Genomic DNA, 15517 nt, shown 5'->3' with positions numbered 1-15517 from the left:
TAGCTGATTTGTTCTAGAGTATAATACCTTCTCCACTCAAATCTCAGGCCGAGTAGAATCTCAAGAAAGCGGATATGTTATCATCAAATCTGTAAGAGGAGCCCATCAAATCTGTAAGAGGAACTTCTGAAAGCCATTCTCATCCATCAGAGGTTCGTCAAAATCCCGAGACGACTAGGCAACCATGGTAGACCTCTGGTATGCGAAAATGTTGGAAGCAAGCCTTGTCGTAATTTTCCCTTTTAAATACGATTAAAATAATTCACATGCTGCGATGTAGACTGATGTGAGAGAATCATCAAAAGCATATTTGAATATAATGGACTGACTCTGTTCTGAAATAAACCCTGTTTACCTAAGATAGAAAGTCGATTTTCTTCGATATATATGCAGTAAAACACACACTAGAATCTCAGAAGCTGCTGAAAAGAATCTTAAGGAAAACTTGCTTTATGAACCCTTTGATGGAATGAAATTACATGCCATCACGTAAAGTGGCCGACTAGAGTAATAAGTAATTCACTAGCTTTAAAGGTAGTCAATCGCATTTAAGCAACGTTTTATCACATTTTTCAGATTTCTTATATTCTGATAGAGATTTATTTAAGGAACAAAAAGACCCATTACACAGACTAAGATACCTACTCAAAATGTCTAACATATCCCTTTTGGGTACATTTTGTAACTAGCTTCCTTTAATGTAATAGTTTTAAGAAGTGCAAAGAGAGGTAAAAATAATTTTATAAATTTGTATTTCTAATGAATTTGGGCAAAATATTTACAAATCTTTAAAATATGTGATACAATAGACCTTTTAACAGAGAGCTATTTCCTTAGCAACGGGAGACAATTTTCGCGCACACGCACTCTACGTAGGGCAAAAAGACATGACCGACTAATATAAATTACATTAGTAAGAGTTATATTGTATATCAATATATTCGATAAATAATGAGTTTGTTTTATAGTAAATATCCAACGAAAGACAAAGGAAAATATATGTAGATCTTTGCAAACCCACAGCTAGCTGATATACTTTAACTAATGCGCATTATCATTGATGATTTTGGACTAATAAACTATTTTTTTCAGCAATTTTGATCTCGACAAATTTCGGTTAAGAAAAATGAAAAAAATGATATTTTCCATGAATTAATAAAGTAATGATAAAGTTTTTATTTTATTTCCTAACATGATCTCACATAACTTACCACCTGTCGCAGTTAGCTTACATGATACTTGAAATATAATTAAAAGTCGAAGTTGGAAATGAAATGTTCAATTAACAAAGTTCAGCCTTTGATTTTGTATCCAATTATACTCAAATGGGGAGCAATTCATTCCGTATTCAAATAGATAATAATCATCTTAAAATTGTTATTTTTTATTTCTATTGATTCTTTGAATTTGAAAGTTTTTATTTGACAATATCAAAGTGGTTCGGATGGTGAATGCAGCAGTCAGATTTAATAGAGAGGGGGCGGGTAGCGGGGAGGGGTGTTCTACACTTACATTCTTTATCTGTTGTTAAACGATGTTCTATTCTTTGCGGAATTCAAGTTTATCATAATTATTCTATTAATTTACGGGTAATGACATCTGCGCACGATACATTTTCGATATGAAAATGATCTAGCATGTAAACATAAGAGATAAAAAAATTAGAGATTTATATTAGGTATTTTGCTTCAGTATGTAATTATAGTCCTTGATTTGATTCATATCTTACGAAATTAGATTTTTTGTACCTACACTTTCATCGTTTTAAAAGGGAACGCCCATTAAAGTTCCGAAGTATATTCTTATAGGTTTTAAAATACTAGATATTACGTGAAATGTTTATTTTTGATTCACAAAACAGCTCCGCAACCTGATATATAAATCCGAGTGCGTTCTTATTATAGCATTGATGACCGAAGGCATTAAAGTATGTCACATCAAAGCCATCTGATATGCTTCAGTAACTTCGATGATCTGCTTTAATTAGGGGACACCCTCGAAATTAAGTTAGGGTCTTGATTACCCAGGTGACCAATGTTTTATCATGTCATTTGCATAATACAAAAAATGTAGTTACGTAATAATTTCCGGTATATTACTTAAAACAGCAACTTCAGTGACATGGAGCCGCGACCCCTTAGTTTGTAGATGTCATTCAAGTCGAAGAAAAATATATACAACAACTATTTGAAGTTGTGGGGAAAAAGTAGATAAAAGAAAGAAAATATAAGAAAATTGTTCTTTTCTGAAGAAAATTAGAATAAAGCAGGCTTTTCAGGTAAGACATGATTAATAACATACATGTCTTTAATCAAAGCATAATGTATAATAAATTACTTGACTGAAATCATCTTTATAGTGGCAAATCAATTCGTAATATAATGATAATTTTATGTAGGTTTTCTTATCGTTGAGAGTTCTTTTGCCACACGTAAAGAGCGCATGCGCGTTAAAATCAAAACATCTGTGAACTAGCATAGCAACCGATAGCTTTTGTAAAAAGGTCTATAGTGCTTATTCATATTCTTCAACAGGCAAATTTATACTTATGCTAAAATAACGCTTTAAGTTGGGCATCAAATGTTAGAAATCTAACATGTATTAGGAATTCAGTGAACACATGTAAGTATAGATTCTAAATGTTCAGTTGTTAAAGTTACAAAATATATACAATAGACAAACAACACAAGCAAGCACAAGTTGATACACAAACCAAATGTTATAGTCGATCTTTAAAAGGTTTTATTACCTGATACCTTGGTCAAAGGTTGAAACATCTAATAATACAATATTTTTTCTTCTGTGCATATTCCATAGAACATATGATTGGGAAAATAGGGACATTTTAGAACAGGCTGTTCCTGAACTGTGTGCACAAGTCGTGGAGCTGCAGTGGAAACAGGCAGAGGTTCGAACTTCCTTGCCCGACGGAAGTGCAGTCGGCCAGTTCATGTGACGTAGAGAAGGTGCAATATATATGAAAGCGCTGACATCGGTATGTTCTCAATAAATAATGCAGTTATTTCGATAATCGGATGCAGTTTTTATATAGGTCCTATTCAAACAAGTGATCATCAGGGCTGTCAGAAAAATTTGGTCATACAAAGAATGAGTCTTTATGCTTTCGTTTCCTTTAATATCTTATTATGTCATTCGTACTAATACTGTTCTTCAACATTTGTTAATATATGTCACATAAACTTATCAAACTATTAAAGTTACAACTGAATCAAAATGATTGACTGCTAAGTAGTCACAGACTACACCGATGACAGTTTCCGTCTGAATACAGAAGGTGCATATGTAATTTTTACATTTGTGAAGGATTCACATGAGAAAATATTTGTTTCTGAATAAATACGAATACGTACGGTGGTATGTTCAGGACATGCATATTTTTTTAAATTAAATTATCTCGTGCGCACGACATATTATCTCAAGCGCACCAAATCTTATCTTGAGCGCACGACATCTTATCTCGTGCGCACGACATCTTATTTCGAGCGCTCGACATCTTATCTCGTGCGCACGACATCTTATCTCGAGCGTACGACATCTTATTACGAGCGCTCGACATCTTATCTTGTGTGCACGACATCTTATCTCGTGCGCTCGATATCTTATCTTGAGCGCACGACATCTTACCTATATATATATTAGGGCCTTTTTGTGTATTTAGGTTTCAGAAAAAATATACGGACAAATAGATAATTAGGATCCCACCTATTCAGATGTTATTAAACTTCCCACAAATACAAGTCTATCACATCATAATTAATGATGCTTACTGCATGTTAGAATAGCAACAAATCGCAGTTCAACTGGTAGTATCAATTACCTCATTATCAGAAAAGTTATAAAACTGCACTCATGAATTAAGGGAAACGGAGAAATTCTATAATTTATGGTCGTGCGCTCGAGATAAAATGTCGAGCGCTCGAGATGAGATGTCGGGTGCTCGAGATAAGATGTCGTGCGCACAAGATAAGATGTCGAGCGCTCGAGAAAAGATGTCGTACGCACGTCATCAGATGTCGACCGCTCGATATTTTATCTTTAAAAAATAAATGCATGTCCTAAACATACCATCGTAAATACGACACTAATTATATACCAATATAATACTTAACAGTATAGAATTGCAGTGTTTAGTTAGTGCTGCATTTAATGCTGTAAATGAAAACAGTACTCGTATTTCATTACACTTCAGCTGTTAGAAAGTATCATAATTATTGGTCCTGCATTGAAAGTAGTTTTACATGAAAAGTACAAAAGTACAAAATTGGTACTTTATTATTAAATAATGTTGAGCAGCACAGTCACAGTTATTTCCAATTATGTCTGCTTTGTTTATAGCAGACATATATTATTTATAGTCTTCTGTAACTAAGGAGTGGCTAGAAATCTGTGAATTAGTCTATGCAATTACGTAAGTTGTGAAAGGATTTAAGTGGCATATAAGAAAATGGGAACGAAATTCTATCCCTGATCAACTTTAAGGGAAGAGCAGTAAGTCTCAGGAAGGTAATTTTGATTTTTAAATGTTTTCATTAGAACAGACATTTTTAGTTTAGCGGTTTTATACACTAACGTATTCCTGTGTGTTCACAGCATGGTCTATTTCTAAATATGTAAACAACAACAACAAGAAACAACGATGCTACTGTGTTTAATAAAATTCAAGTTTGCATTTTTTTGAAAACGTTACTAAAAGGTTTAAATTGGTTCCGAATTCATTGGAATTATTCGAATGAGATGCAATAAACACTGGTAGAATCTGCGTGAATTTTGAATTTATTTTTCTAAGGCTGAACAACACCAACATATAAAATGCTGGATTTTCTCTCAACAATTACCGATTGGTGGTTTCCGCAAATATTTTATGGAAGTGATGCTGTTTAAATGCATGAATAAATGCTTTCATACAACAATTAACATGCAAAGTTTCCAAAGAACAGGCACAATTTAATAATATGTAAATGCGTTTTGGTTGGAGAAATGTGCCGAGTCACTTTTACAAATTATCTTTTCCCTAAATATTCAGGCTAGAATTATAACATAACATTTCACCATGCAGTTATGACTTTCTGTAAAATGTAAAGCATTTGTTTTTCATTTGTTTTGATAAAGTATTAGTATTTTATTAAATAGTAGAGAATTAGACTTATATTTCGAGAGTTACAGCATTAACATATATTTCGACCACTTATATGCAAATAGAGAATTGATGTTTTGCTGTGGTGTTTTATTGATCTTTTATAAGTATTGCATTAGCTCATTTGCATGATAATTTTTGTACTATTTCTAAACTTAGTATTTAATTATTGTGTTTTGTTTGCCCTTTTTACATATTGGTTATGTCCTTATACCTTAAAGAAAAGTTCTCTGCGTAAAAAAATCAACTAATCTTGATGGATTATACGGGGAGTTAGGGCGACACCCAATGAAAGTTCAACGAAAACTTATCATGACAGATACTGGCTAAAAATACTAAAGAAAGATAATAACTGTCTACTAAAACAAATGTATCATTTACTAAAACGAGATGCGGATAATAGTATTACATATAGCGGAAATAATTGGGCTCATCAACTAAAACATATAGAATGATATCGGAATGTCCAATTTGTGCTTAAACCAAGATATTTCGAACCTTAACTTCTGGTTAATTAAAACAATAATATTAGCTTTTTACAAACATGGTATTCAAATATCAGCAATTTAAACAGGTTATCTTCATATAGTATATACAAACATGATTTTTGAGTTAGAGGAATATATGAAACATATAAAAAGAAATAAATATAGGATAATTCTAACAAAATTCAGTCTTTCATCCATCGCACAATCTAGCAGTTGAAAAGGGTAGATAAGAAAATAATCCTAGGGAAGACAGGAAATGTTTACAGTGCAATATGAATGTTATAGAAAATGAATTCCATTTTTTTACTTTACCTGTATGTCCGAAATATTACACTATACGTTAACAATTTCTCAAGCCCTATTTTTGTAGATGGCCAACATTAAAGAAATTTCAATTATTGATGTCTTCTAAAAATCCTAGATTTTTTTCTCCCGTTAATGCCTGCCACTTTCCGTTGAAAAGGTAGTTTTATGTAGGAATACTGAATATGCATTGGAATACAAACTTGATGGAGTACCTAAACGGTATGAAACTGCATTAATATTAACTAGATATGAAGTAAATGCGTTACAAAGAAGATTTAGCCCTTGGCAATTTCCGTCGTTGGCGCTACGAACAATTTCTAGAAATTCGCTTCAGCTATCTTACCCGCTGTTTAATATTATTTACTAGTTAGCTATAGAATATGACCTGCTACTCAAACTGACCCCGGTGAAATATGAAAGGGAAAACCTAACTCTCATGAACTTTGATCTACAGTTTGCTTCGCCGATGCAATATAACTTACAAATGCAATATAACTTACAGATTGTTCAATAACGTAAATAGGAGCTGAATTGTCTGATGAGAAATCAATACGTCTACTTAATTTATCAATACTACATAATTATATCTATCTATTATATGGCACTTTACTTAATAAATTATCATAATCAGTTCACAGGCAAAGCAAATCATGCACTATACACCCCGGCTTCGGTTCAAAAGATTTCAGATTGTAAGCAAATTATTTCAGCTGAACTGAAAGCTATAGATTAAGGTGACCCGTTAAAATCGTGTATATCATGCACTGTTTACTTTGTTTTAAAATTACAAATCATTCAATTCATTAACGCACATTTTTCTGATTAATATTCAAGCAGAATAACGAAAGAAAACACTATATATTGACAGTACATATAAAATGGTATATCATGGTGTAATTTCATAAATAGTGCGGAACAAAATAACAAAGCAATTTCATTCTGCTTAAATTTATGTATTATTGTTGATATAGTTATTTATGAATATAGTTTGTAAACTGACACTGTCTTAAGCTTTCTGTTTCTGTTTCTTTACGACGTAAACAATTATGATGATTGCAATGATTGCAACAGCAGCTGCAGCAGCACACGAAATACCAATAGCAAGTACTGTAAGATTCTCCTTCTTTTCTTCTTGTGTGATATCTTCATCTGTTACGTTGGTAGGAGAGTAAACCACATCACCTTCATTTTAATTCGGTATCCATTGGCGACAAGTATAGAAACAATATTAGAAACTGTGCCTGCATTCTCAGCCTCGTCTTTCGCCTTTACACCAAAGAATGTTGTAGCTGTATATGACTCTTCCGCATCGATTTCTATTCTGATGTATTCAACTTCCCCAGCAGCCTTCGGTGTGAAGTTCGCATTTACGACATCCAGCAGTTCCGCATTCGAAAAGTTAATTATCAGGACATTTATATCATCAGAGATTCTCAGTTCATATTCCGTGGCTTAAATTAATAAAAAAAAAGTTAACCTTGGGATGTAGAATCATTTCAGGAGAAAAAGATATACAGTTGGCATATGGATCGCCAAAAATGGTGCTAATAAGTGCCTTGAGTAATGCTCAGATGCACACAAAGGAACTTCTTCTACATTAAAACTCGAATGTCGGCATATTTTCAAAATTAAATAAGTATAAATTAAGATTGTAACACCTACAACGAAAAACAATCATAAAAGTCGGGAGAACACATGTCAATAGACTCCTCGCACGTTAGTAACGTTCTTGACGGCCATCTCAAGACAATACGATTAAATCTTTAATGGAAATGAGCTTTAATTAAGCGTTTGCTTACTATCAAATCAATTACACATAAATAAGCTGGAAAATGCCTGCAAAATAACGAATATTACTGACTAATAAAAAACCTAGTTATATAATGACCTTGTCCAACGTTTATATCATCCCTGGTTGCCGTCCATGTGATTGTAAAGTTTCTACTCTCGCCGTAGTGTGTATTCTCCGTGAAAATGTCTATGATAGATACATCTGTTATACGGCCAGGTGCAGTAATATCTTGGTTTGCAATTATACTTGAATAGTTCGATACTAAAATCTCACTGGGCAGGCTGACTCGTTGAAAGTTCTCCTGAAGAACCTCAGTGTTGTTTACTTCTTCATCTACAATCATGAATCAATTATTTTTGAAATTTACCATCTGTCCCTCACTATCGGCGGAAAAAAAATACTAATTGCACCTAGTCATTCAGGACATCAAGAACTTAAGCACGCTATAATGTCATTGTTTAACTTAAAATCCAAAATGACAGAATCTTGAACCAGTTTAAATATTAGAACAATTTGATTGGAAAGTACCAAAACAGAATATTAAAAGTCATAGGTATAAATCAACCTGAATCAGGACTTCCAGCTCCACTAAAGACATCCTGTACAAATGCTGTTCCGTTTTCACCACGCGCATACACCTTTGCACTAACGCGACCGTTTTGGTAGAGACAGAACCTTGGTATAACGCCTGCATAAACCCCGTCGTCTACGGCATCATCAGGATCTGTAATGAAACAAGAGGGACATAATGGTCCTACAGACGCTCATCTGACCTTGACTTAAATATATGACACACAATATCATTAGGTGTAACAATTTTATTTTGTGTGAAAAGCATTCCTCCTATCATCATATGATAGCCAAAACTCTGGTTAGAATACGGACGTCAAGCGAAATCATTTGCTTACTCATGAGCATGTTTTGATCATAGATAAAGAACACCATGAAGCGGTTCATGTCCTACATGTAACTTCTTCAAACTTACTTAGTTATTTAACAGTTTCAGATCGGGTAGAAACATTGGCCTCTGGAGTGTTAGCCGACAAGGTTTATTTGACAATGTGACCTACGTTTCATCTTAGATAACCAAGTTTGCAATTTGGCCTAAGATTTCACAAAAACAAAGTTTCATGACGAGCATATAGAAACAAAGCTCACATTGAGCCACAAGCTGAGCTCACAAGGAAAACAATTCCCTTTAATTTAAAGATAACGTTTAAACTTAAATAAACAGATCTTCATGTAGGAGTATTGTTCAAATAATGTGAAGACTCCTGTCATGACTTCAAAAACAATAACTAAAGAAATTAAATCAATATCAATTTAGAATACAAATGTGCTACAAATGTTCCAAATCTGAAGCTTTTACTTTATTTTATAATTATTGTATTTTCATCAACTGTTTAATTAAGGTAAAAAATATCCCGGTCCAGTTCAGCAACGTCTTCATGACGTCAAATTTCCTTACGATATATTTCATGATAAATCTAAAAGTATACTAGAATATTATCTTTTTTTATAGAAAAAAAAACATTTTTTGAAGAACCAGGATATCAATTCTCAGTTTAATTTCATTACCTCTTCGCGTGAAAATACATTTAACTGATTCATGTAAATTCACATATTGTTTACTGTATGGTCAAATAGTTCTTATTCTTTTGGGATATTGCCCATGTTGAAAGAGATCCGCTTATCGGAAGGCATTATTTAGAGTTATTTCACGTTTCAAACTTTTTCTTATTTTTCATATTCATAAAAAAGTAACATTGTCATTTCAAACATTACACACGGGGTAGCTAAAAGTACGATGATTTCCTTTTCCGTATGCAATGTCCAGGGTTTATTCTACATTATCCGGATAAATGACTTTACGTCACAATTGCTGGTTTGACGTACGTGCAGAACTACATTAAGACTTAAAAATGTACCTGCTCCTGGCACCAATAATGTGTTACTATGGTTATAAAATAACCTCTTATTTTTTACTATGCAAAGTCATACTATTTAAAAAGAACAATTGTTAGCGAAAAACGTTACTGGTTATAGTGGTATCATTTGAGTATACTGTATATAACTTGAAAACGTTGTACAGACAATCTACGTGTTATTTATGAGCACCTTTTGTAAATGATGAGGTTCTCTTTACTTGATAATGACAGCTGTTGATTTACTAAAATGATAATTATTCAATTCAGCTATATGTGTTATATTTCTGTAAAATTTAGAATCCTGCAGAAAGAACTAATATCATGCAATAAGAAAAATATATATATATAAATCTGACCGGCTCCATTTTCGAGTAATGCAACTTCACAGGATTCATTTCCGCCAGTCTATACAACTGCTTTCACAACTACTTTCAAAACAGCAGCTCGTCCTTTCATTACATCACATTCGATCACAGGTAATTCACCAGTAAAAAAGTCTAAATTTATTGGAGTCACCCAAGAGGATATACGCACAACTTCGGAGCCATTAGGCAGAGACGTTACATAATATTCAAAAGATGACGAAGTTTGTGTTGTTACTGTCGCATTATATTTCCCTGTCTGTAAAGTATAAGTTGTACCATTAATAAAATTTCATCGAATGATAAAGATTGTAGGTAAAACATCAAGTGAATAGTCAATGTGTATATTTTGTTATTCTACAGAAAATTATGAAACGTTCTTTGTGTTTGCATTGATGGTACTATATACAGTAAAAAGGTCCGTGTAAACCGAGCAAACGTCTCGATCCCGAAAAAATCCTTAATTTTAATGTAATTAATTCTGTTTAAACATGAATGCTAGTCGCACAATTGTACCATAACAATACAACGATGAGAGCATAACTCTGAACGGTGAAAAATGCAGAAAGCATTCCTTGCATTTTGTACCCCATAATTACATTCCCTCGACGCTTTTAGTGACCAAATGCTGATCAAAGACGATTTAGAAGACAAGAGTCAAGCAGTCAAAGAAATTGGCCATGCCAAATCGTTCAACTTGTTGGGCTTATTTTATCGTACAAAATATTATAAATATTTTCAACTTCGAAGATATCCAATGGCCATCTTTCACTTAAATATAATAACGTTAGATATTTACTTCAAATGAATAAAATCCTCATCAAATGTATTTAACTTTATTAAATACATAGATTAAGTTACATTCATAATTAAAAGTTATGTTATGCAGTAACAGTTGATTGTAAAAAATTCCACCCAGTTTTTAGTGGTAGTACACATTTAAACTGTGTTTATCAATGCATGTATAAGGTCTGTCCTATTTCTAAAATAGAAAAAGTTGAAACTTCACAGGTCGCTCAACACGACAAAAACGAAAATGTTGCAGGCTCGGTTTGATTGAGCCTGTTCATAGACGGTCTAAACCTAATTCATAGCACTGCTTATACACACAAACTTGTTAGTTTTATGATTAATTTACATACACTATATGAAGTAAATGTTCATGATTTTAAATATGAAATTTGGATCTAATATACCTTTAAACATTAAAGAAATTTTTAATCAAAGATCAGTTATTATTGTTACCTGTTAATTTGACGGTGATTTTACAATTGCAATTACTTGGCAAGAGGTCCTAAGAATTGCCGTAAGTAGTCAAAATGCATTTGATATATTCAAAAATGAAACTTGCGTATAGTAATGCAGATTGTTGTCAGAATATTGAGAAACCCCGAAAAAACTGCGGTTTTTACTGTAGTTTTAGTCTTTTTCATTTCTGTGCATTTTCTGCTGTATCACTCGTAACGACATGTCTATTGCAACGCATCTATCCTACCCGAAATAGGTAACACAAGTTAATAAATTGTAATTGTAGTAACAATTTGAGGGACATAGTTTAGGAATATCGTGGCCATTGTAAATCTCAAGTAAACACTACAAATTGCAAACTCATAAAATATATATTTACGACAGCTGTGCCAGGAATATCCAGTATCAGGATGTCTCCAGTAGTCTGTTCTGTATAAACTGTGCCATCTGGACTTTGGACCTCTATGCTTATATTCGTGTAGGATCCTTGCAGTATGCTGACAGTAGTATTGATTCCAACGCTACTATCAATGTCAAAACTGAATGAAACGGTATTTGACGACAAGGAGTCCAGTTTCTCTGACAAAAGCTTAGAATGAAAAAAATATATACAGAAAAGAAAGCATTTTTAAACAATAATCACGTATGACATGCTTACTAAAATGTTTATGCATTAGACAGGAGACAAATATGATGGATGATTCTTGATAAACACATATAATGCCTGAGGAATAACACTACTATGATATATGTTTCAAACAAATGAAGGCACTTTAATTCATTTCATATGTTAACTAGTTCGCGCGTCTTGAACGTATCAAGGTAGTTCCGCACGTTTGATAAACCGGAAGTGATGGCGTAACGTCACTTATCCGAAAAACGTAGAATAAAGGCTGAATTCGGCGTACGGATATAAAAATCATTTTATGAATTAATGACAACCTGTGAGTAAATTCATTAAAATGGCACTGTTACTATATTTCTAAAGTCAAAATATGAAATTAAAACATATGACACGTTGAATAATTCAAATAATGTCTCAACATTAGCGTGAAATATAAGGTTCACTTTAATCATGGTCAAATATCTTGAAAATAAGCACATGGGTCTATACATTTTATTTCACCACATTATAGACCATATGTTTATTTACAACTGTGAGAAAAGATTCATCAAAATCTACATTGTAGAAAAATTTCTATTCGCGAAAATGTTATGAAAGTTATGATTTTTCCACAGACTTCCATTATGAAAAATTGCGTGGGGTCCAAATTTTTCAAATCAGTCTAGCAAAAACTGAAGCACACGACCCTGTCCTTTTTAGTTGCTGAATTTTCTGTGTATATATTGAAGTTTTGAAAAAATGGAGCTTAATCAAATTCTATATTATAGCAAAAATTTCGATCCAAACGTGCAGAACTACATTAAATATCTCATTTCGATCTATAGTTTTATTATAACGATAATCGAACAAACCGTGGTTGATTCTGTTGCAAAGGAGGTCACTCCACTGGACAGAATTTCTATAAAAGCAGATGCAAAACTTATTGTTCCGGTCTCGAGGTAAGATATATGTATGCCTCCTGTTTCAGTTGCCATCGATATCATTCTTTCGTCTGCTGCTTGCGACACAGAAATGGTGTGTATGATTACATTTGCTTCTTTGGCATTTTTGATAGACGCATCAAGGTCACCAATATTGTTTTGGCCATCTGAAATTACCATGATTTCTGATCCGGCTGGATCACCACGTCTGTTGGACAAAACCTGCATTAATATGACATAACCAGCTGTATCTAACATTAAGTATCTTATCCTTACATAAGTTTAAATGCAAAATACCCAACGTTAAGGTAATGTTTGAAGCACGCCTGCTTTGAAGGCATACAAAATCAAAAGTGACATTATGAGCCTATTCGTAATTGGCAGTAGTAATGTTGTGCGAAGATTTATGCAAAAAAATGATAAGTCTTAAGTTCATGAACCTGGTATGCGGAGCTTGCAGTCTGTTGCGTAATCAGGTAAATAAACTAAATGTAGCTCCTTGCCATTCCCATAATGTTCATTAACATAATATATACTAACTAGTTATCTGTTCGTTTATCAGTTGATTTTGACGCCCGCACATTTTATTTATATTAATCTATGAAAGAGTGTACAGTTTCTGTCATTCAAATTGCAAAGGATATAGCTTCTGTTTACTTCTTTGCGGGTTTTAATCTATTAGCATAACATGAAATATATTGTTTATTTATAAGCGTGGAGTATATCTAACCTCATAGTGAGATATTTTTTGAAAATTACATTTCACTCGAGCTACGCGGAAGTAAGTTTATGGTAACTGTCTCACTTCCAACGAAAAACAGTGAGTTGTCCTTAGTTTACTTCGGGACGGACACGCAAAGACTTTTATTCAATCAATAGTTGCTACACGAAAGATATGATACCAGTCATGATATTATCATTTATGGGAATCATATGTAAATATATCAATAGAAAGGCATGTTCAATCTTTAAAATCAAGTCAAATATCGGAGTAAAATGGCAGAAGAAATAAATATGTAATTCAATATATACTCTTAAGGCTTCGTCTATGCCGCATCCAATACATGTGCCTCCATCGGCAGTCTGTGGAACTGCAGCTATAAGCGCATCCCTATCTTGCTGGGGTGTAACTGGAGTGATATCCATCATTGTTGAAGCACTGCTAGAGAACCAAACAATACCCAGCCAGCTATCTTCAGGAATCCTTGTTTGGATTATATATTCACAGGCTTGATACAACGTTTCAATTCTTGTACCCTGGTGACAGAAAATATATTCATACATAAGGGAATGTCCGTTTCAAATATTGTGACCCATATAATATAATATATACACATTACGACAAGTATTAACCTTAATGAAATAGCGTCTGAATTGAGAGTCAGGGCAGATATTGGTATTCTTTTTGGAATATTGCTGGATAATGCTGTATCTTTCTGAAATGCCAGAAATGAGTTTCATGTCTTTCCAACGATGCTGGAAAACACCCATGTAACATGACTCATGGGTTGTAAACAATGTATAGCAAGCAACATTTATGTAGTAGGTTCGTGCAGTAACTTTTTATTTTATTTTCGCGAAAAAGTGAAAAACATTAAATACCTTGACGGTTACTCCTTGTTCCTTGAAGTATATTTCTCGATTTATAAAACGGTATTTTACGAATAAAAATAGCTTATACTGCATGTAATAAAACAAATCTGGAAGACTACGTTGTTTCTTGTCTCAGAAATGTCATAATGTCTCCTTATTATGTATATACATTTCATGTACAGATGGGTATACAGGCTCTCGGATAACAGTTTACTCGGTAACTCGAAAGAGCCTCATTACCGCCTAAACATTTTACTTTGTCCTCAAGCCGGATATTGCTATCTGTACCGACAATCAGTGCAAACACCTTATCTTATATATGTTCTGTTGAATGAGTCGTGGAAGAAAAACTACTTTCTGTGAACTCGTATCAAAGACACAGTTAATTCTATTTTCAGACTGAACAAGGAGCGTTGAGGCGCAAGTGGTTTGAAGGCACCAGGGATCCCCGGAGCACTGTTTAAGTTTCGGATGATAACCTCAAATAACGCGCTTTATTTAATGCTTTTCAGTAAAACACTGATTTTTATCAGTGAAATAAAATTGATATTGTCAGCAGCGTTTCAAAGCAGTGAAAATATCAATTTTATTTTTTACTGGTACGGAACTACACTTGAATGCGAATGAATATGAATTGTAAATCTAATAGGATGCTTTTACAAAATATAGAAAAGCTACTTCAATAAAGATAAAGTGTATTTAAATACCTACACGAACATAAAGATACGCAACACCGTAATAAAATGTATAAGTTTAGCACTATTTGATCATTTTTCAACATAGATATCGTGATATCACGATATTGTGACGTCATTACGCAATGCACGTATTACATAATATATTACAATCTAACATTGACATCTATCGCTTGACTTTTAAGGATAGAAAATGAGTTAATGATAGATGGCAACAGGCATGAAATAACGTTTAAAATGTCGTACAAATGACTAGGAGTTGCTGTGGAACAAACGACTACTAGTAAATAAATGTTTACGTTTTAATACAATATGTCTTTTTTTAATAATAAGTTTGAACATTTCTGCTTAGTATCTATTACAGGTACCTGCATACTACCGGAAACATCTAGTACAAACACACGA

At 33.2% G+C, this 15517-nt stretch overlaps 1 protein-coding gene across 1 annotated transcript; it reads right to left on the bottom strand.

The window, feature by feature from the left end:
• Positions 1–2623: 2623 nt before the first annotated feature.
• On the bottom strand, positions 2624–13973 carry LOC123555738 (calcium-activated chloride channel regulator 4-like). Its single transcript, XM_053547264.1, has 7 exons — positions 13857–13973; positions 12756–13046; positions 11659–11868; positions 10134–10290; positions 8307–8465; positions 7838–8074; positions 2624–7400 (listed from the first exon to the last, which is right to left on the bottom strand). Exons 1-7 carry the CDS (start codon positions 13971–13973, stop codon positions 7102–7104), a joined length of 1470 nt encoding a protein of 489 aa, XP_053403239.1. The 3' UTR covers positions 2624–7101.
• Between the last annotated feature and the right edge of the window lie 1544 nt (positions 13974–15517).

The sequence above is a fragment of the Mercenaria mercenaria genome, chromosome 7 (assembly GCF_021730395.1).
Source record: "Mercenaria mercenaria strain notata chromosome 7, MADL_Memer_1, whole genome shotgun sequence".
Classification (NCBI taxonomy): domain Eukaryota; kingdom Metazoa; phylum Mollusca; class Bivalvia; order Venerida; family Veneridae; genus Mercenaria; species Mercenaria mercenaria.
Note: the sequence above shows the minus strand (reverse complement) of the source record. Positions and strands in the feature narration are given on the sequence as shown.

What these genes read in the sequence shown, in the direction of transcription:
- LOC123555738 (XM_053547264.1), bottom strand. Translation starts at nt 13,973, where the DNA reads ATGATGGATATCACTCCAGTTACACCCCAGCAAGATAGGGATGCGCTT. An exon ending in TTGCAACAGAATCAACCACG is followed by an intron (nt 11,869 to 12,755) that starts GTTTGTTCGATT and finishes TTTCATTCTAAG; the next exon opens with CTTTTGTCAGAGAAACTGGA. An exon ending in TGAATTACCTGTGATCGAAT is followed by an intron (nt 8,466 to 10,133) that starts GTGATGTAATGA and finishes GTTTCATTACAG; the next exon opens with ATCCTGATGATGCCGTAGAC.